The 24184-nt window shown below is 37.3% G+C and overlaps 1 protein-coding gene across 2 annotated transcripts in view; it reads right to left on the reverse strand.

The window, feature by feature from the left end:
• TTC33 (tetratricopeptide repeat domain 33) overlaps positions 1–24184 on the reverse strand; it is a 42925-nt gene that overhangs the window by 5589 nt on the left and 13152 nt on the right. For both annotated transcript variants that reach the window (XM_066181088.1, XM_066181089.1), the window contains exons 3-4: positions 13889–13970; positions 6502–6633 (exon numbers count right to left, since the gene is read on the reverse strand). In XM_066181088.1, the coding sequence (XP_066037185.1) occupies positions 6502–6633; positions 13889–13970 (214 nt within the window). The remainder of the gene's footprint in view (positions 1–6501; positions 6634–13888; positions 13971–24184) is intronic.

Below are 24184 nucleotides of genomic sequence, written 5' to 3' on the forward strand. Positions count from 1 at the left end.
CCATGAGTAGAGCCTCCTCTGCTGGTCTGCAAGTGTGATGGGCAATTCTAATCAGACTGCACTTTTTTTTACAAATTTCTGTAACACATGGACTTAGTAACTGTCAATATATAGAAACCCCCAAAAAGCCAGGCAAGAATTTTAAGAGCTTGTATCTGCTGTCAAAGTAGGTATTAGGTCTTTATGTTACACTTGGGAGACACTTTCTGACCTGCTTCAAATTATGTCTGCTAGTGAAAAGTAAGTAATCCTTTTCTGTGTTAAATGATCTTTAACATGGAAAATTTTTGTGTGTTTTTACAGCACTCAGTATAGTCCTTGGGGGTGTTGATGCATGAAAAGCTGGACATGTCTCAGCCATGGCACTCACAGCCCAGAGAGCCAAACGTGTCCTGGGCTGCATGCAGAGCCCCGTGGGCAGCAGGGGAGGGAGGGGATTCTGCCCCTCTGCTCTGCTCTGGTGAGACCCACCTGGAGCTCTGCATCCAGAGTGGGGTCCCAGAATGAAAAGGACATGGACTTGCTGGAGCAAGTCCAGAGAAGGCAACAAAGGGGATCAGGGGGCTGGAGCCCAACTCCTATGAGGACAGTCTGGGAGCACTGGAGCTGTTCAGCCTGGAGAGAGAAGGGTCCATGACACCTTACAGCAGCCTCCCAGTACCTGTAAAGGACCCACAAAAGAGCTGTAGAACGACTTTTACAAGAACATGCAGTGACAGAACAAGGGGTAATGACTTTGAACATAAAAAGGTTAGATTCAGGCTTGATGTAAGGAAGATATTATTTACAGTGAGGCTACTGAGACCTCACTGTAAATGTTGCCCAGAGAGGTGGCTAATGCTCCATCCCTGGAAACATTTAAGGCCAGGCTGGACAGGGCTCTGAGCAACCCGGTCTAGCTGAAGATGTCCCAGCTAATTGCAGGAGGTTGAACTAGAGGACCTTTACAGGTCCCGTCCAGATCAAAGCTTTCTATGATTCCATGACAATATATTTACTGGAATTTGAGTCTTATTTTTGTATGACTCACCATGAACATAAATGAACAATTTTTACAGAAGTATTTATCACAGTAATGTAGAAAACAGGGAAATAAGACATTTTAATATGTTTAAAGACTCCTCATGACATTTCTCTCCATCAAACAAGAAAAAAATCCCATCCTTTCAGGTATTTTCACTCTAGTTTAATAGTTTCTATGGTATAATTTGAATGGGCACCTTTTTTTTTTAACTTTAAACTGTCATGAACTTTTCTGTGTAATTTTCTGTTCAGATTATTTGTGCTTTTCAATAAAAAAAAATCTCTGGAAATTTTGTCAAAAGTAATTCTGGTGTCTTAACAAATGAGGTGAACACAGTATTTTGCACTTCTTACATTTTCAAAACCATTTTATTCAAAGGTTCTGAAGCTCTCATGTTCTGGAGAAAGTACTTGAAATATAGTAATTTTCCAGATGTGAAAGACTATTTTTGCCTTATGCTTATTGGGATTTGGTTAAGTAACAAATGCATAAAAGTCTTTGTTTCCATCTGGTAGATGTGTGTGAGATAGCCTCATTTCCACACCTTCCTCCTCTTTTTGAAGAAGTTTGTATCCTCCTTATGCTCCCTTTTCTTTTCCTTCGGTGACAGATTTCACAGATGTCATTTTGCACAACTCATTTCTTCACAGCCCTTTCCTCACATTTACTGCCCTTCTGCCCTTACACTTCAGTGCACACCTCTGCAAGGTTGCTGCATGTTTTGCTGAAGTCACTGCTTCTACCACACAGACCTCTTACACTGTGTGCTCTACCAGATGCAAGGAGATGATCCAGGATGACCAAGGAAGCAACAACCACAAAAATCAATCCAATCCTAGAAACTGACATAGTTAGCCTAGGAAAATAAAGTTGAAGTGTTATCAGTATTTTCATCTTGCAAATCAGGAAAATCCAAGAAAACGCTTACTTCTTTATTACTGAATTATACTGCCAAAATTATTACAGGAATTTTAAAACAATGGCGAATAAACTTTCTTCAACATCCCTGTTTGTCTTATCCTGTGCATCTGATTTAATTAAAGCTTTCAATTACAAGGTCTCGATGTTGAGAAATGCACTCCTCCAAAGTCCTGAGCATCTGACAAAGGTAACTAACAGGAGGCACCAGCTAAAACAACCACAATCACTTGCAAAAACTGAGTACCCCTGGCAGAAATGAAGCTGAAAAGAACATTTAAACTTTTTGAGACTTGCTTGCCCTTCAGCTTTCTTGAGGGAAAATAAAATTCACCTCTGAATAGAAGATCTTTTCGTGCATTAACAATTACTATTGCAAAATATATTTATGATTTCCGACAGTGGTTGAAAGAGAAAAAAGGGTTACACTATAGTAGATGGAGAGGGCAGGATTAACACAGGGCCTTCCTTGGGATGCTTGTATTACTGGCTATTACCTCAACAACACAGTAGGATTGTTCAAAGCTGTTGGAAAGAATTTAACAGAACCCCACTTTAAATGAAAAAGCATAGTGCTTTCTCTCTTAACTTAGCATTTCCTAAATACTTTGACTTTTCAGTGGAACGCCAACCATCAATTTCCTTTTTATTACCAAAATACTCTATGTTTATAAATGCTAACATTTGTAACATGTTGAAAAATTATCTCAAATTCAGATTAGTTATATTAATTAGCTGCATTCCAGTAAAAGACAGACATTTCTCTCTTTGGGAGTACAAAACTCCCATCATTATCCAAAAGACCTAAAACTATTTCTTTCAAGAGAGATGAAAGGAAAGGGCTGATCTGAGGATCCATATTGTCAAGGCATGATTCTTTTGACAAAATGTTGTGTCATGCTTAAAGACTGCTGAAGCACTAACTACTTAGCAGGAATACAGGAAACCACATCCTTCAAAACATCAAACAAAACCTATGCACAACTGGTGCATATTTACACATCTACTCTCTCAACGTCGTGACCCTCAGTGGTCCAGATTTGACAGGGACCCAGAATGGGGTAAAGCTGCAGCCACAGAACCACAGAATGGCTGAGGTTGGCCAGGACCTCCTGGGGTCACCTGGCCAAGACCCTTCTCAAGCAGGGCCACCTGAGCTGGCTGCCCATGACCATGTCACAGGGCTGATGAACTTCTCCATGGAGGGAGACTCAGTGCTTTCATTCGGTCCTTGCTTTCTTTGTGATTAGTTTTGGTTCTTCTTTTCAATATTGCTTGGTTGGTTTTCTTTTTTTTTTTTTTTTCTTGATCATTCAAGCATGGGGCTCATCCTGTCTCATGGGAGGAACTGTTCTAATGAAGATATTAGTGTGAAATTGTTAGCTAGTTAAGATGTCATCCGCAGTACAGGAAATGTAATCTGTAAAACAAAGTATTTGCAATGAAATCAGAGAAATACTGCAAGCCTGACTAAATTTCTACAGTTGCTACATTCACATTGCAGGTTTATTCAGGTGTGCTCTGCAAGTTGATTTGTACAATTTAAGGAATTTCTGCCCTTACCAAAACAAAGTTCTCCTTGCTCACATTTAAGTATTACTGTTGAATTACCCTATTTAGTAAATTCAGGGGAAAAAAGAGCAAACAACTTTCATAAAAGCGAAACAAAAAGGGACTAATTTACCTCATTCTTTTTGTCACAAGTTTGACCAAAACTAAATCCAAGCAAATCTTTCTTTCTTTTATTATTACACAGCTCATAATATAGTTTAGATTTGTTTGGAAGCAGCATTTTAGACCTGGGAAACTTCAAATTAAAATACAGTAAACTGTTTTTTTCCCTAACAAAAAAAAAATGCATCATTCATTGTGAAGAAATAAAAGTATTCACAACAGACCATTTGGCAGGATATGGGTAATGAAGACAGATGTTGGTGGGGGAGAAATGAAACAAAGAAACAGAAGAAGCAGTTTTTGAGAAGGGTAGTAATTCCCAAATCTCAAAAAAAATTGCTAAAAAGCCTTGATATTTATGCTTTATTAAGATAAAAGCCTTGATATAGTGCTTTATTTCTTTGTAAAAAATATGATACAGAGAAAAAAATAGAAGATCATGGCAGTGCAAGACTACTGGAAAAAGGATAATTATGACTTAAACCACTTAGTCAAGAAGACTCCACAATAACAATGAATTCATTTCTTATTTTAAAACTCCTTCAGTCTTAACCTCTTATGATTTCTTAAATATCGCTTGGTTCAAAAACAAATACTGAACATCATTTACATTTTAGAACAACTCTCCTAGTCCTCTGTATGTGGGAACATATTTATCAGAAGGTAGTTCAACCTACAGAAGGGCAATGAAGTATGAACACAAAAAGCAACTCACTGGAGACACTGACAAGAGCTTCCACACCTCAGGCTACCTACTCAGAGATAAACAAAAACACAAGGACGGCAAACCACCCGGCAAACCACCCGTGATAACCCCTCCACCCTCCCTCTTCACCACAGTAAGGTCAATTTAACAATTACAGTAGCACCTAGAGCAGTGTTTCAGATGAATGAAGTGCTTTGATGCAAATTGTTCCCACTTAAAATGCTTTGCTTTGCATCACTGACTAGTCTCAGATACATAAATTAGATCCCTTTTTGACTAAGCTCAACAATGTACTCTATGAGCACCTGAAGTGCTACACTAAAATAAAATTAATATAATATGAACACTAGTACTCAAGATATGCAGTCCCACTGGTGATTCATGATTTGTCTATGTATAAAAAGCTTATAGGATCTGGTGAATCAACCTGCTGGATATAACTAGTACAGGCATATTATTTATAACTGATATTGCAGCAACTGTAGCATTTTTTACAGAATAAACAACATCAGTTACTTAAGATCCTTGAAGGAAATAAAACTAATTTTCCTGAGACTAGTGCATTTAAAATTCTCAGGCGTAATTTACAGTGACAGTTTCATACACTTAAAAGGAAAAGATCCAAACAGACTAAACCATCTACCCTTACCTTCTACACTACAAAAGCCATGGAATGTCACCACTGCTGAAGTGCAGATACTCATATATGGATTCATATGATGTATTTCATATTACAGTGCTGCAACAACAAAGGGAGCACACTGCACATCTGCAACAGCTTTTGTCTTAGGTTTTGTCTAACAGGGCTGGAGCACCTCCCCAGGGAAGATGGGCTGAGAGAGCTGGGGCTGTTCAGCCTGGAGAAGAGAAGGTTGTGTGGAGACCTCACAGCAACCTGCCAGAATCTGAAAGGGAACTACAGGGAAGCTGGAGAGGGACTCTTCATCAGGGACTGTAGTGACAGAACAAGGAGTAACGGGTACAAACTGAAATGGGGGAAATTTAGATATTAGGAAGATATTCTTTACTGTGAAATTGCTGAGACTGTGGAACAGGTTGACTAGAGAGGCTGTGGATACCCCATCTCTGGGAATGGTCAAGGCCAGGCTGGATGGGGCTTTGAGCAACCTGATGTAGTGGAAGGTGTCCCATGGCACAGCAGGACTGGAATTAGATGATCTTTGAGGTTCCCTCCAACCCAAACCATTCTACAACCCTAGGTGATTCACATTGTTTGCATTTGTTTTGGTTAGTTTGGGATTTTTAACACTGCTTCTTACTACATTTTAAAAATTAGTTTTGCAAGAATTGTTAAACTCCATCAAAAAAACCCATATCTTTTTTTCAATTCTTGAAAATTTTCACACCAAACATTGTAACTTTGCAAAAACACTCTAAATTACCAACAAAATTATTTGGATCAAAACAGCACACAGCTACTTTTATTCAAAATGCAACCAGTATCTTTTTTCATCTAAGAAGTCATGATGCATTGTTTTTCTAAAGGATCTCTGTGAATGTGTCTGAATTTGAAAGTTCACCTTTTGTGTTTTCACCAAAACTAGCAGAAAACTATTATACTCCAGAAAAAAAAATATGCACTTCGGCTACTGCAGAGTAGCTTTTTGCTCTCTTATTAAATGAAGAAGCAACCTCAGCCACTACTTGAGGTCAGGGAGCCAGAGGAAGGCAGGAATGAGCACACATTGTTTGCAACGGAAAACAAGACAATTTTACCAGCAGGCATGTATAAATAATAAGCTGACCCTTGGGCCTCACATTACCCTCATCTTTAAACTATGGTGAGCTGCACTGTAGCAGTACAACACACAGAATGTAGTATGTGCAGTTATGTCAGCATAATTGTTCTATTGCATAAAGCCACCATGTGGCTTTATGCAATAGAATAAGACACATAGTATAAGACACCATAAGAGACCATAGAATAAGACACCATAGTATAAGACACAAAAGTCTTGGAGCTACACAGGTCTTCCACAAGTCTAGCAACAAAACCACACAGGAAACATTTTTGAAACACAATAAAGCAGAGGGAACACTGGAGATAAGTAATAACGATCTTTTTCCCTTGTCTATGTTCAAGTTCCCATAAGGATATCCAGCAACCTTGGTATTCCTGTATTTTCCTTCTCGCACACAATTAATTCTGTTATCCTACCAGTGCTATCTCTCCTAATCCAAGCTGGGCACGTCCCAAAGTCTGCCAGGCATCCCAGGAACGTGGGTTTCTCTGGACAGCCATTTCTGCTGCGTGCACTGCTGGGAACATTTCATGTAAAGACATCAGGACCTGTATCAGAAATAGAAGAGGAAGAAAAATAAGCAAAACTGGAAATAAATGTAAGTTTTCTGGGATTACCTAGGCAACATCCACTGTTTCAAAAACTAAGGACTAGATTCATCTTACCTAGCTTTTTTTAGTTAAAAGTTAGTTGTCTGACCTCAGATAGTCACCCAGATTCATTTCAATCCCCATGGAGAGAAACAGGCATGCTAGAGGACGATTCACACAAACTATTTAGGCAACACTATTAGAAGTAGATTAAGTGCTTCTGAAGGTGTCTCTCCTTGTCAACAAACCCTACAGCCTATAAAAGCCCAACAGAATACTCAGGAGGACAAACATACGGAGAACTAAACATAAAAATGTGCAAGTGCTGTTGAAAAACTCCTGGACTGTATTTGATCTTTTTAATAGAGAACTAGAATCTACCAGAAACAGCGCAGTGCACATGATTATAATTATAGCAACAATCCCTGTAACTCAGCATGGAAACAGACCTTAAAAATGACTGCTGTATTTAGAGAACAAGCATTCTGCAGAGCCTAACTTAGATGTGAGGTCACCTACATTAAGAAAAAAAGTGGTTTCTGAATGTGAAAATCTCTGTTACTCAGCAGTTACCACAGGATTATTCTTCTTGCATTGAATCTCCACAACTAAGGCGATAAATCACAGTTAGCAAAACACAATGTGGCGCAAAGCTTGCCTTATGTTTCCAATACCACCATGAGACTGGCACATCACCTGAAGACCTGCATCACTCTGAGATCATGATTTCAGACACCCACATGCTATGGTGATAGATACCAGCGTAAGAAACAAATGACAACTGCATTCCTTCAGTATGATGAGAATGTCAACCACAAGGGTTAGACTCATGTGTGGGCAGCCACTTTCATCCCAACTGACCACAACTATGATGAATAATATTAGAACACATTAGGACTATTGTTGAAACAAATAGATTCAAAACAGACTTATTTAACCTTATGGCTCTATCATATATTAAAAAGATAAATATGAGTGTGGATTAGAGGACGATTCAAATGTGATGATCTTGAGTATTTACTCTACTTTAACAAATAGTACATGCACAGCATAAACGTGAGCACTAAGTTAAAAAAAAAGACGATGAGGGAAACGGGAAAGTAAAGATTTACTATTGAAAGCAACCCTGAACTGAAAAAAACCAAGAAACATCGCAAGCATAGGTTCTGAAAAACCCTTTGGATTGATACTTCTGCTGTTCTAATATGACAAAATTTTTCTAAAGTCTTATGGCTTCACTTTAATTCCATACAATGGACTGCACCTTAGAATTCAGCAGTACCTAAAAGTTTTTAGAAAAACAATCTACAGCAGTATATCATCTTCCCTCTTTTTCCTGCTCAACAGTTCTCAATGACTGCATCAACATCTGTGATGAATGCCGTGTGTTTTTCTAAAACTTCCAGATGAATTACATTTGTATGTGCAGTTTCCCTTATATGCGGCAGATGTATGAAGTGAATCAAACTGTTACTAGTGGATAGGTGTAAATCCTACCAAGATGAAAGGATTGTGCATCTATCAGCTATTTTGTACATCAGTGTCTTAATGTGTTTTTCTCATAAGAAAAAACAAATCCAAGTATACATTCACAGGAACACTTTTATTCATCCCAAGTATTCAGTATTTCCTACCAGTACTTTCTACTGCAAACTAATTACAAAACATCTGTGTAAGTGCCTAGAAAATCTTTTGTAGTGTTTAATGAATTTTACTGGTCTGTTTACTGAATTATTACTTCACTAATAAAGGCAATTATTCTACTTTCATCTATTTATGACTGTTGTGTGTACTAGCATAAACAGCTGCGCTAAAAATTCCCTTCCAGATCACGAAGTAATTACTTTGCTCCTAGTAACTCTGGCATTAGATTCTCAAAGTACATTCAAACAAACACACATTTGAATGCATATGCATTTTTATCCAGCACAGGTAGTTTTTTCAATTATTAATAAAATTACTCCGCTACGCTTATCAATCAGTATAACGAATATACTTATTAATGCACACTACTTTCCCACACTTTTTTTTTCAGGTGAAGAGGTCATCAAAATGAACCTACAATGGCAGACATGAATGTGTGCAGCCTTGTCTTGGGTTACTTTACTTGTATATCATTATGACTTTACTAAATACCTCTGCATGCTACTTGGAATCTGAACCAGCAAACCAGCTATTCTACACCCAAAAGGCCACACTGAACAAGGAATAAAAGACACTGCTAGCACAAAGATTTCCTGTGCACAGATTTGACAAGTGGTGCTTAGTCCTTTTGGGGTAGGACAAGACAAAGCCAAACAGGAACCACATGTGCTGTAGCCCGCCTTGTCACAGAGCATGCCTGTCACATGCTCAATGTGCAGTCACGTCAAGTATGTGTACACACATATACACACACATACACTCATTATATATATATATAGTGTATAAATGAAGTGATGTGTGTGTATACAGTGATATATATGTATAGTGATAATACTCCATTAGAAAACATTCTTAAAACTAATCCAAAAATTAGAAATTTACGAAGCAGAAGAAACATCTCAAGGCTCTCATTGCACACAGACACACATATATATGTGTTAAAAGTGACTGGGAGGAGATGTCTTATAAAGATGTTCAGTAAGTGGATTTTCAGGACTTGCTTTATTCCAAGAAATTTATCCTTATTACATGCTTTAAGACAAAAAACATCCATGTCCTATAACACCTTAGTTTAACATAACTAGCTTTAGAAAAAGTCATATAAGAGAGATTAGAAGAATTAGAAGAACTCAGTGGCTAACAATCAATCAAACATAGCAACTCTCATAAGGAGACTAACCAAGTACTAGAAATCCAGGCAGTAGAGTGACCCAGCCTGTTCTGCTCACAATATTTTGGAAGCATTACAAATCTGAGTAAGTTCTGGTTTTAAATGAGCTCAGTGCATTGAGGCTGAATTACTAGATATAGTTACATTCCATACCCAGTGAATTCCTTTCCTTTTTCCATCCAGTAACCCATTTCAAAATATAGATGAATAAAATTCATCCTACCCATACGTAATTTACATTTATCCATGCCCTAAAGCAGTAAGGGGAAGTGGAGAAGTGGAGTAATTTGAAGATGATAGGTTTCATGTATTAAAACAAAGAAGAGACATATCTGAAATCCTGATCCTGTTCAATGAGTAAAAATTGAGGATACAGCATTGTAGGAAACTGGAGTCTCATACAGGTGATGATAAAACATCCAAACACGTTATGAGAAGGAATTTAACCTGACGGTTTACATTAGAATTTCCTGTTTCTAAAAATCTATATTAAAAAACTGTATTGTCTTCTTTAAAAATTCTGTCATAGTTGCATAGTTATCTGATGCAAGTGGCAAGTGATAAGCAACACAAACCAGGTGAATTCTCAGGAGTAGTACTGAATCGCAGCAAGTCTGGCTCCCAAGAGGGTTTGTTATATAATATCACAATGTATAAAGTCCTTTGATATTCCTCTTCATCCAACAATGTTCTACATGGCCCAGTCACCAAATGTTAAGATAAAAAAATCGAAGATTATGTCAAAGTCTGCCCCTCCATCTTTGTAATTCAATGCAGTAACAAAATAATCCAGTCAATATTTAAGAAATTCAGCCCACAAGTAATTTCAAGCAGTCTTAGTGGCTGCATTATTATAGGCAGTGTTTATACATTCCTCTGAATATCCTTAAAATGCTATTTACCTAACACCAGAATCAACATTAGGCTGCTCCTGTTGGGTCTTTTTAAAGATTTTTGGTTTTCAACAAAAATGCAGAAATGAACTCACATAAACATTTATTTTCCAGTCAATTTTCTTGCAATGGGGAAGCAGCTTAGGCTGGTGATGAAGTATCAAGCATGTATACTGACATATCTTGCAGCAAAGAAAAGTGCACCCCCAACCTCTCAAAAACCATAAAAATTTGTTTTTAAATGGATCAAGGAGTAGCTGAGAGCAACGGGAAAAAATCTCATCAAATTCTAAGGTTTCATGAAGCAATGGAGCAATTCCACAGTTCCCATGTGACTTTCTGGAAATACACTTATTTTAAGTATCTTTGACAACTAGGAACTTTAAACACTATTTCTGCTCTTCAGAAGTACTGAAAGACGTTTGTCCTACATCGGTTAAAATACAGATCTTTGAGAACTCACCACAAACGTTTACAGACTCCTACAGAGTCACTGTCATATTTATCTGAGCACCATATTAAACAATACAGCATTGAAAATGTTACGTTTGCTGTGGAGAAAGGAAATAATAAAGAATGGAGAAGCTGCTGTGTAACCCAACATAACGTTATCCTAATAAACGCAAGGATGTAAGACAGATACTCAAGCCTGTGCAAAAAACCCCACTTCATCCTCCAGTGTTAATTCTCAGAGTTACTTCATGAATATACATTTTCTCACTGATAGAAAATTAATACAGACCATAAAGAATCTCTGCATATTGCACAAAGTCATTCCTAACATGAATCTCCTCTTCTAGTATGTGACACACATACCAAGACAGGAGGATTTTTACAGACTCAGTGCTGGCCAAGGCCTTTGCTGAAGCTGGTGTATAGTGCTTCGGAAACATTTTCACTGAGCTACACTGTAATAGCTACAGTATTTGTGCTGGTATACAGACTGGACATAGTCAGCTCTAAGACACTATCCTTTAAATACTGGCCACAATATTTTTTGAATGAATTGCGTATTTCTACTGTGGCAAAAGTGGATTTCTACAGCTCACATCAGGGCTGTTAGAAGTACAAGGGTATCAAATTACACATTCTACTAAGCAGCTTCCAGTAAGCATAAGTCATACTGCAAAAAAAAATCTGCAATAATTATTTGCATGTAAGAAAGAGGCATTACCAGCTGAAGCATTACATGTTTTATTAAAAAGATTCAAGAAACAGCTTTATAAATGTGTATTTTGTACACAGGCTTTTCTTGTGTTCTCATTCACAGTATAACAAGTGTTATGCATTACAAGAAAGTGAAATCAGAAAGAAATGGTGCAACTACCCAGAACTGCTCTCTTTTTCTGGAAAGAAAGCAAAGGCATGGTGTAAGCAGAAACCTGGGCTCCTTCATTTTTTCAGCTTTCTTTACTCTCCAATTGTTTCATTAGATAAGAACAGATAATACACAAGATGAATCACAGTCACACAGTTGCTTCACAGTTCGTCTTGGTCAGCAGAAAAGCTGAGTGTCTCCAGCTCACCTCTGCCATTGTGCTAAAATACAGGGACTGGGGAGCCAAGTTAACAACAACCCCTCAGTATTAGGTACTGCATCTGCATCACAGATTGAAGCACATTGTAGTAAGCACCTGTGATAATTCACTGCATCATAGCTCAGATCCAGGTAAGCTTACACACTTCATAGCTCTCCTGCTTTTTTCAGTGTGAAAATACTTCATTTTTGTATAATTTCAATTAAGTAGAATGTTTTTGGGGACCTATCTTAAATTCTAGCATTCACGTAAGACCATAATAAAGAACACTTACACGGGAGCTGTTCACTAATTTGCCACACTGAGCTGAACTGTCCTGAGATTTTTAACAGCTTTCTGTTTTATTAAAAACAGAGTTAAATCTTCAAACTGTGACTATGAAATTTACCAATACCATCTTCATGTCTTAGCAGATTTCCTTCACTAGTGAAGTCATAAATTAAACGTATAAAGGAACTGCTACATAAGTTAATATCCTTTACAGCAATCTGGAGTGCTACTAATTAAAGCAGAATTTTATTATCCTGTGTCTTTCAATAATGCACAATCAGGATTTGAAATTCCTTACTACATAGCTCTGCAGATGTTAGAAATTTACATGAGAACAGAAAGCACTGAAAAAAAAAATGTTAAAGAAAAATCTATTAAGCATTTCTAAACACAGAGAAGTTCCAGAGCCAAAGCTTGCTGGAGCCTGGGAGAAGTAACAGGAGAGTAGTATTGCAACATGCTCATGCTATTTGTGCAACTGCTTCCCAGCCATTCCACTAGGCTAGATAGATTTTTCATTTACACTAACACTTACAGAAAGACAACATATTTCTCGGAAACAATTTAAAGAAAAACCTTTAAGCCATGAAGTATCACAAACCAAATGCATAAGTCAGGAAGATCTAAATCTGCAGCTCTATAAAACAAAAGCATCCTTCAGTATTACTGTATTGAAATGAAGCCATGATTATTCCATTAATTCTTTTGCAGAATCAAACTTTCTTCACTTCACCAGACAAGATGACTATGAGGAGCAAATGTAGTAATATCCATTAGAAAAAGCAGCCACCACACCTTGGAAAAGAACCAGCATTGGTTCTTGGGGTTTGTTGGGGTTTGGGTTTTTTTGGCTTCTTTTCTTGGGAAGCAGGGGTGTTAGGGTCTTGATTGGGATTTTTACACAATAAAAGACTTAGAGTAACAACTCTATTATTAGAGTAACAAACAAAGATTTTAAACCTAAACCGTATAGCAAACTTCGTAAAAGTTAATACATTCACTCAATTTTTTTTCTCTTTTCCTCTCTTCTTGAAACAATGTATTTTTTTCAAGGCCGCTTACTGAAAATGAATAGGCACAGGTCTGTGGGGCCTGCTGAGCTGCTTCCTAGAATCCAGAGGGTTCATATGGGAGCCACAAGAAAGCGGGAGTGGGACTTTTTACAAGGGCACGTAGTGATAGGACAAGGGGGAATAGCTTCAAACTGAAAGAGGGCAGGTTTAGATTAGATATTACTAAGTCTTCTACATGACTGATTTATCTAGGTAGCACTTAATACAAAACCAGATTGAAGCAAACCATTTGCATACAACACCCGTGCTTAATACCGTCAATAGATAGTACTAAGCCCATTCCTTAGAAAGAGCAGGCAGATTTTTACTGGTCAAATTCACTAATCTATCACACTAAGGCTCTCCTTGATCCCTCCAATATAATTTTTAAGTATTTACATTTTTTCCCCCACAGTATAGCATCCTAATTCACAACCCAACAAAGATGTTTATTGTGTCTGGCTGGGATAACAGCATTATTCCAATTTCTGTTAAAAGTCACCCTGTTGGTTGGTAAAAATGAAATACCTAAATTGAGTTGTAGTTCCTGCACACAAAAACTAAAAACAATGTTGACCAATATCTGTTCACAAACACATCTTCTTTTCTAATTTATAAACTGGCAAAGAATTGTCATGCTTTTACCTGTGATTTCATCTCATAAAGTGTAGCATCCTCTGGAGTTAACTGAAGTGCTTCATCCCACTTGACAAGAGCCTCTCTGTACCTGTAGTTAAAACAACATTACAGGGTCAACATATTTAAAGAGACTGTATATTTCTTTTTATATCCTGACACTGTCCTAAATAAAGCGCCATGGCATATGGTTAACATCAATTATTTTACCAATTACTTCCCCAGAAGACATTTTGAACTGTTTTCAGGAACTGGGTTGTTTTTTTTTTTGTTCTGATCAAATGGATGCTAAGTACTACTACAGAAGTGACCCCAAGTAAATTTACAAAGCAACACTGGAAACCTTAGGCAAAGTTTAATGACTTAAAACTAGAAATCTTGGGCTGAGTCCATTTTCCCTCACTGTCAACATCATCCTTAGCTAAGCATAAAGAAATACAGTCTGAACTCAACATGCCATGATACAGTCATAATTTAAAACTTCATTCTAAAAAGTCTACATTTCTGTACTGTAACATAATGTAAGAATCTAAAGACATATAAACAACTTTAGTATACAAATATAAGAAGGAAGTTGAAAGTAAACAGCTATACTGAAATCACTCTTTGGGAAAGCACACACTCTGCTGTTGCTCTTTCCTAGGAAAAAGAACGAAACAGAAGAGTTAAGCAAAACCAACAAAAAGTAGCTTTTTATCTTGAATGAAGAGGTGAAACTTGAGCCACAATGAAGAACTAACAGAATAGTGAGATGCAATTACAGATGTGCAGTCTTTCCACAATAAATGTGGCTTATCATCAACATGAATGAGTGTGGGGTTGTCACATGTTCTCTGAAATTCAAAATCCACATTTGTTATGGAACTGTGTGGGAACACCTGTATTTATATTAATTACACTGCAAACATACGAAAACAGTTACTCTTGGGAGATACAAATGCTTCAACTTTAATACAGTATGGGTAAAACTACAGCAATTTTCACGTGCCCCTCATGTGAAACAGTTTTTATCTTCCCCTACTCCCCATTCTCCCTTCCCTTCCCTTCCCTTCCCTTCCCTTCCCTTCCCTTCCCTTCCCTTCCCTTCCCTTCCCTTCCCTTCCCTTCCCTTCCCTTCCCTTCCCTTCCCTTCCCTTCCCTTCCCTTCCCTTCCCTTCCCTTCCCTTCCCTTCCCTTCCCTTCCCTTCCCTTCCCTTCCCTTCCCTTCCCTTCCCTTCCCTTCCCTTCCCTTCCCTTCCCTTCTTTTCAGTCCTCTGGGTTGTATTACAACCCCAGGTTTTCCAGAGCTGTCACATAAATACTTCAGAAACTTCTGAACCGATTTAGACAACAAAAACAGACTGGAAAAGCAATGCAACTCAAGTCAAACTCTCACTATGGTTTAGGTATTATTAGTTTGCAAATGACACTAATAAGTGTGATATTTGAGTGCTAAGCAAAGGATATTTCAATAAATTTTCTCAAAGTTTAGACACCAGCTCCACATTTTTATCTCAGTTCATGCCCTGATGGCAGGTGTTCACCCTGAAGAAAACATCATGACATTTTCTACCTGCCTCAGTGGAAGACTTATACTGCTATTTACTGACTGCGGACTACTTTTGGACAAGAAGATTATAGTTTAGTTCAAGACTTAGCACAGACCTTGCAAATTAAGCCTACATGAATAAGGGTCCTCAGCTCAGGTGGTGTCCTGGCCATGCAGAAAGGTGCAATATTTTGAGTACAGAAAAAAAGTTTAGTAAGAAAAAGTTCTGGAGAGCACAGCAATTACAGTAATAACATCAGTAACAGAAAGGAAGGAATAGCACTGGCATTCTGCAATTAAAAGATATAAGACAGTAAGTTGCATTTCAGGAACTTTCATTTTTCCTTCTATGAAGGGAATATGACTGCTCAAAGCATCAATCTGAATGTGATAAAACTCACTGCAAGAACGTGCTACCCTTGAAAAAACAAATATAAACTAATATCCCCCAAATTCTGATGGGTTTTGCTGCCAATTTGTCAACAGTCTGCCAAGAAAAAAAAGATGGACAAGGGAGAAAAAGTTGTACATTCACAGAAACACTATGCTATGTGTGTTCTGTATGTGAACAGCACAATAAGTAACTCTGCCTGTGAGCCTCAGAATATGTGATCCAAGAGAAGCAACAAGAGAAGGCCAGAACCACTTTCCAGACTAAGAACAACAGAGGGCTGAAGGAAAGGTTCCACCTACTCCGGAGACTGACTGCTGGCTACCAGCTTACAGTCTGCAGATGCACACAGGCCTGTGAAATAGTCATATTTTCAGTGCACGTATTTCCTTTAGAGGCAGGTCTGAGAAAACATGGCTCTTTTAAACACTCAGAAAAAAAGATGCTTTTATTGCTGCTCCAGGAGAAACTAAGGATACTGTCCTTACTAAGCGTAAATGAGCCATGTTGCTTGCTCTAAAAATGCAAATTTAGGAAAAATGCTTTATAAAAAGGTAGTCCATTAATCACAGAATGTTCTACCTCATTCTTCTGAAGGAAAAGATTACATAAAAGATTACATTAAATATTGAATACCATACTGGAAAAAATTCCCAGGTATATAAGTTAAGATTATAAAGTCAGTGTTCCAGGAAATTCTTTATTAAAACCTTAAACCTTGGCTGGAATAAGAAGGGAGTTAACATGGGGGTAGTATTGAAAAATAAATAATTTTTTAAATAGATCATTTTACTGTTTCTCAGGATCTTTTTTTGAGCTGAACTGTTCAGCTTTACCACTGTGCTTTACCACTATCAGGAGTAGTAGTTCTGAAAAGGAAAGATTTGATATAGATATGAAAACAGCTTAAGGCGTGGAGCATCTGTCATATAAGAGGATGCTACGAGAAACAGGACTATGCAGCCTGGAGAAGGGGAGGCTCAAGGGAATCTTACCATGGTGCAAAATTACTCAATGTGGAAGTGGGGCAGGGAGTTCAGAAGATGGAACCAGACTCTTCCTAATCATGCCCAGTGACAGGAAAAGAAGAAAGAGGCACAAACCGAAGCACAGAAAATTCTGTTAAAGCATATCTCCATCACTGGAGATATCCACAACTCAACTCAACAATAACCTGAGCAACACACCATAGCTGGCCTTGCTTCAAGCAGGAGCCAGAGTAGAAAAATCTAGAGTTCACTAGGATTGTATGATACTAAGATATCAGCAAAACCAGTGATACATGATTTAAGATATTATTATCTCTTGGCTAAATGAAAACCAAAAAATATAAACTGACAAAAATTAGATCCGTTAATTTTTACATCTTGGGAATGGCTAAAAAATTTATCTATTGTAGTAGTAAAGTCACAGAATACTAATAATGGACATATTCCATTTTTAATAGGTTATGAAAACAGTATTTCCAGGAAATTTAAAACCCTTATGCATATGTACATTGCAATTAAGCACCTAAACAGTAATACAAAGTATTTTTATGATAAGACTATAATATTTTGAAATATAGAATTCTAGTTATGTGAGTACACAGATACAGTATACTTATCTACCCACAGTGATTTCAGTCAAGTAGTATGGTAAAAAAAAAATTATACAGTAACAATCAGAATTTAATTAGCACTTTCTCTTCTTTATTGCACAGCTGTAGAAAGAAGTAAGTTTTTGACAACTGGATACATCTGGAATGGCTTCAGGATACAAGACCTGATGGGTTTTGACATTTCTTATTTAACAGCCCATAGCTCCTCTAACGTACTAAAACTGCTCTCTTCAGACATGCTCCTGACCATCTGGGAGCTGCAGAAACTTGGCACGTTTTTCTATAGCTTGCCAAACTTTTGAAACAAACATCTTATGCTTACACTTCACTTTCTCAACACTACTTCTGGGAAAACATGATCTCTTGAACTCTTAAATAAAATCATTAAAACAAATTTTTTTTAAAAAAAGTTTGAGGCTTCTTGGTATAAAACCTAACATTCAGATTACACAGAGAGTGATTTTTCAATCACATGCATAAAATGCTAAAAATCAGCATCACAGCAGGATTTAGAGTCCAGTATTTTTACTCTCAGGCTTGCTACAGGCTGATGCTTCAGGAACAGACTAAGACAGGACATCATCAGAGTGACACTGAAAATATCTGCAAATATACTAAAAAGAGGAGATGCTATCAAATTCAGGCAAAAATAGGCACATCTGCATGACAGAGGCAATAGTACAGTAGCACAGTGTCAGGAGGAGACATGAAGAAACTTAAGTCCTGGGATTTCTTTTAGATTTGGACAGATACTCCTACAATCAAATAGAGGATAATGAGGAAAAAACATAGACAAAGCTAAAAACGGGACAGCAAATTTTTTTTTAAAAAGCCTAATTGTCAAAGATTCCTATCACAGAGGAGGGACATGAATGGTCTGTGGCCACCAGCAATACCATCTAGAACAATTTTAACCTAGTGCAGGGACAAATTCTGAATTTCTTGGAAACCTGAGGAAAAGAACACTAGTTAGTAATTATACAGACTACACAAAAAGAGAAATGAAAATTAAAGCAGACGTTGATTACAGGAACAAACTTCCCTTTTTAAGCTGGGAGATGATGCACGGCTAGACTCTGGAAGAAAAGATATGAACAACAGGTGAATGAGGAAACTAAGAAGGAAAAAGGAGAATGAATGTCACATGGCTTTTTTGTGTTTAACAACTTCAGATTTCTCTAACACAGGTAGGTTTTCACAGTAAAGTACTTCCTCTGCTGGGGGTGAGGAGAGAGATGTACAGCACTTAGTAGAAGCATTTAGAAAAGAATAGCTTGTAAATAAGCAACAAGAAGTTGTTTGCTTAAACACACACAGAAAATTCACGTCCACAGCACATTTAGCCTGATAACAATCATAGGATTGCTACACCTTACTATCGTGCTTCATGTGTTTAAAACGTTCTTTTGAAGTCTTAGCAAGTTCCCAATTTTTTGTCAGACAATTCTGACAACTATTGGCGAATCATGACCACTGCAGCACAAAAGAACAGCTGTTTTGCGGTAAAGTGTCAAAGGTCACTTCCGATTACGTATGAAAAAACCAGCTGCTTTACTATTCACTAGACCCCTCAATAATTTAATTTCAACAGTCTCAATTAGGTGTGGCTACACAAGAGGTGCACGGCAATTCTTCAGTAGCATCTGACCATACACGTGGGTCATACCCCACAGCAAGGGAGAGGTAACTCACCACAGCTACCCTTTGAAAAGACAAACTCTTCTGACTTGACAGTGGTGCAAAACAGCATGCATATGCCTGAAGTACATAATTTCAAACCCTATGTATTCAGAGTTACTATTCTTGCATATATTAGAACATTCAAAATCAGGACACTGACACTTGTAGTGCACAAAGTGAAAATAAGTCTGCTTTATACAGTGAACACAAAGCTCCATTACATGTAAATCAGCTGAACATACCATAAAATTAAATAGCTACACAAGTACTACTAAGAGACTTTCCTCTCTCAACAACATGCACAGAAGAACAGATGGGAATTACCATTTCATCATGTGCCTAAAGTAATTACCATCTACCATCACAATGAACTACAAGATCAAATTTTTGATGTAAATTCCACTCACCACTTTCCTAATTTTTATTCCAGCCACACATGTAAATATGGTTCATTTCTATCACTGTTATCTATTAGGCAAGTTTTGCAGTTTTGAAACTATTTTTATCAAAGGAAATCTATGAAATACAATACTGGAGAAAGACTAACAAGTTCATATAAAAAATCAAGTACCCTAAAGCAAAAGCTCCAGAATGAGGATTTTGGTACCATCTCTGACAGACACCCTCTCTCACACAGGAATAACATTTAATCTCCTCACGTAAGACATGAAAAAGTAGTCTCAAAAAAATTACTACTATTTCACAATCGCTTTTCTGAGACACAGGAATGGAACATATTGCAGTAAATAATTAAAGCGACAAATGACAGAGGAAATGGGGAGGAAGCAAATGTCTTTCAAAAATACATTTTATATAGAATTGTGAGCTGAGGGCTCTGCTGCCTTTGACTTACAACTTTGACTACCCCATTCTTTACAACCTGGTGAATCATGGTCCACCAAACTCAGATACTGCACTCACCTGTAAGCAGACACGGAAGTATGCAACACAAATGCAAAACATCTAGATGGCTAATCAAATCTCTTGAAGATAACTTCAACAACCACTTTCATTCCTGGGCCATCAATGTGTGCAATTTCAGGGCTTTGTGCCCAAGGGAGACTGGGAAGCATGTATGCATGTGCCTACACTTGTGTTTAGTCTTCAAAAATAACATCATTACTTAAGCTCTGACTGAAGAGAATTATATAGCTGGTTAACAAGCAAGTTAAAAGCACGTACTTTTCTTTTAAAAAATGCTTTATATTCAGGGAAGCAGAACAAGTAAGTTGCATATTACTAAAAAAAATCTTAGTTAAAAGACACCGATCACAACAAAAATTCTAGATACTGGACATTCTACAGCTTTGTTTCTGGCCTTGCTGCAGATCCTCTCAGGACTTGGCACCACTACTTCATATTTTTCTCTCAAAATATGGATTTAATAGAAAACTTACATAAAACAGAAGAACTGACTTACCTGCAATAAGATTACATCATGCTGACTATCAGAAGGGCTAAAAATACATTGCTAATCATTTGCAATAGTCCTGAGAACTCAGTACTGTATTTTTTAAGTGAGAATACCTAATATCTCGAGTTCTTGCTACAAGCTGTTAATTCAGATACCACAGTGTTATTCCAAGAAATTACACTTCTTTCAGTTAAGTAGTGGTTTTGCTGGTTTAGTTTTGTCATGAAAACCACAAGACTTTAATCAGAAGCGACTACTGTCACTGACTGCATACCTGATTAACTACAGAAATATTAACAGATGACTGCGGTAAGAAGTATTTAGGTTTTTACCATGTAAAAATTTGAAGCTGTGTTATAAATAATCACAAGCCAATTCAAAAAAATCCAAAGATTTATTTGACAATTTCGAAAATTAATTTCAAGACGCCACGATAAATCAGGACAACATCGATTGAATGCTGGGTGGACAATCCGGGAGCAGCAAAAGGTGCTTCTCCGGTGTACTGCCCACAAATTCGGGGTCTCAGGGTAGGTGTTTTATACCGTTTTTCTGCCCTGAGGCGAAAGCACGACTGCCGCAGAGAATGCGGATTTGTCCAAAAAACATGACATCATGCAAACAATACAATCACCGAAATGTCCTACACCCCCTGAGGGATGCTTTTGAAAGAACCTCCTGAAGAGTTGCATGAAAGTCCGAAAGAAAAGTCTCTGAATTTTCTGTTGGGAGGCTTGATGCAATCATCTGCTAATCTCCATCAAGATCGATATCAGATCCTCTGAGTGACTGGAAAGATGTGATCTGCCCGTGATTAATGAGCCGTTTCCACGTTATCTCTTCTGCAGATGTCGAGGTGGCATCACCAAGCTAAAGAAAGACTTTGGAATGTTTGGAGACGCCCTCAGACCGTTTCCAGGAATCCGGGGCTTTTCAATTCCAATGCATAATTTTACACACACGAATTTAATACACGAATTTTATACAGCACATCTATGACAAGCTGCATTATGAAAAAATGTTTGACCTTCAGGAAGAGACAAAAGAAATAACCTATTTCTACCTGTATTCTATTAGCACTAAACTGTCAGTTACAAAATAGAACACAAAGACGTGCAAATATGCACAATGAAATATCTGAATCCACCAGATAGCATGCAACATTTGAGAACTTCCCTACAGAGAGGCAAACCTTTTACCTGCATTTCTCCGATATCTATAGCTGCAGGTTAGGTAACATACCTGTTTCCTACTTAAAAAGGCAGTGCTAACACCAGACTCGTTGATTCAGAGGGAACAACAGCCATATCCACATACTGAAAGTCGTAATTAGAGTGCTTAAGAACAGCAGTTGTCACTACATTCCACATCACTGGGAAACATTCTCACAGAGAATTGCATTTAGTAAGTTAGTATGTTGTATAACTAGTGTTCAATTACTAACATGAAAAATAATAAATAAAAATTACACTCACATAGTTAAAATTCAGTTTCAAATGTTTTTATGTTCAACATTAGTATCAGATTAGACCACAACTGATAAAGAAGACAACACCTAAGAATCCCTCTACAGGGTCTAAAGGTTTCCAACCATCTATAAACATGTGGAGTGCTGTGTTAAATACCCAACTTGTAACTTAATGTAATTAAAATCGGGTATTGATTGTCATTTTACAGGTGAGAGCTCTGCAGGAAGCCCAAATAAACAGGGACAAATAGGAGCAACATGGAAATAGACGAAGGAAATCAAGTTTTATACACCTCAACCTGCTATTTTCATTATTTAAGCAGTAAGGACTATCCTAACCCTGCAAGATTCAAACAAAAATTAATTGTATTGTTTCAGTAAAATCAGTTCACCATTTTAGTATTCTAAACAGGAGCCGCAAATTAATATTAATCAAGTATCAGACACTGCAATAGCTGTAGCATTGTAAGTATTCACAGAGGAGTAACATGTTTTTATTGCTGAAATGAAATCTTAAATAGAAAGCTTTAGTTCCTCAAAATATTTTCAACAGCAGTTCCCCTGAAAGCAGCAGGAAGGAAAAGACTGTTACACTGCATTTGAAGCAGTATTCTGGTCTTGAGAATTACTTGCACACATACCCTTTAGGCACACAGTACTAGAGGCCAAAATAATCGATGTCATCTCTCTTGTTCTTAGCTGTGAAGATATTTATTCCTTTCCAGGCTTTAGTTATTTGTCTAACAACAGCAGACAGCTCTCTCTTACTTAACATTATGATCCCAACAGTTCTCAGAAATCTGACATAAAAATGAACGCTGTAAGTCAACAGAATAAAAAAATTGTTAAATGCTAGGCTTTAAATACCAGCATTCCTCTATATTTCTCAAAATTATTTACTGTGAAATTATGATGCTCAGCAGTGGGGTATTAACCTGACAAAACATTTTGGGAGAGATGACACAAGAAAAGCAACAGTCTGCTCACATTGTATTCTGATCAATTCCATCTCATCTAGTTGACATGTTTTTGTTATCTGTGTTAAATAATGCAATTTTGATCCATTTTCTTTCCATCCATTACTTACAGCCTCTTTACACTGTTTGCTGATGAGTAATAATGACAAAAGTTATAGACAAAAACAGAGAGAAAGAAAAATAGGGGAAATGTATACTTCTCTATTGTATTTTCGTATTTGAAAGGCAATTTTATTTTTTTGTTAAAGTTCCAGTAAGTTAAGTAGGCAGGTACTCCCACACAACCAAAACTGTTAAAAAGTACTGATTTCAAAAGACAATAAAGTACTAATGCAAATACTAGTCAGCAAAAGCCATAAAGTCCTCTGAAACAAGTAAAATATAGATGTGTAATAAACAGAACAATCTATCTGCAAGGACATAATATACATATATATACAGACTGTATGGAGACTGGGTGCCACGACCTAGAATTAAGGAAACTATCACAGTCCTAAATCTCAAAATAACTAAGAACTCATCCACACGGAACTGGCAAGAAGAGGAGCAACTTTTCACTACAGCACTATAGCAGCAAGGAGCAGTGGCCTTCACTAGACAAAAACATTCTGTAAAGGGTCAGATGAGTTACATTTGTGCTTCAAGACCCATGACAGAGCTGGTTAATAACTTACAATCCGTTTCTACTGAAATGCAATCTTACAGGAACCATTCAGACTGATGGTTTTGGCTGGCACTGTTATTTTGCACAATAAAGTAATGCCTGTCAGAAGAACAGCAAGAATTGTTGAACTATTTATTTCAATGGGTTGGTTTTTTTTTCCCCCACAGGACAGCAGGCAATGCAAAATAAAACATTAAAGATTCAACAGAAGATTAACACATCAGATGTTTTTATCTGCATTGACTACTGGATAGGAATACTTCAGGGATTTGTTCAGATTATTCCATGATCCTGAATTCTAACTTGCAAAATTCATTCTCCCTCATGGTCTTAACTTATGACTCAAATCCTATGCTCCACCAAGCACGAAACATCTGCAAAGAATATTCTGAGTTCTGAAAGACAGTACCATCAATAGATTCACAACATACTTTCAAAAAAACAAACAGGGCAACAGTCAGAGTTTGTTGCGGAAATGCAAAGGGCTGTAAAGCATCTATAAACTGGAAAATCCCTTCTGAAAAACAAAACAAAAACCAAAAGCAAGCAAAGCTTGACAGCCTCCTGCATTCTGGAGAACAAA

This window comes from Chamaea fasciata, unplaced genomic scaffold (assembly GCF_029207755.1).
Source record: "Chamaea fasciata isolate MVZ Bird 193981 ecotype frontalis unplaced genomic scaffold, bChaFas1.0.hap1 SCAF_4, whole genome shotgun sequence".
Lineage (NCBI taxonomy): Eukaryota > Metazoa > Chordata > Aves > Passeriformes > Sylviidae > Chamaea > Chamaea fasciata.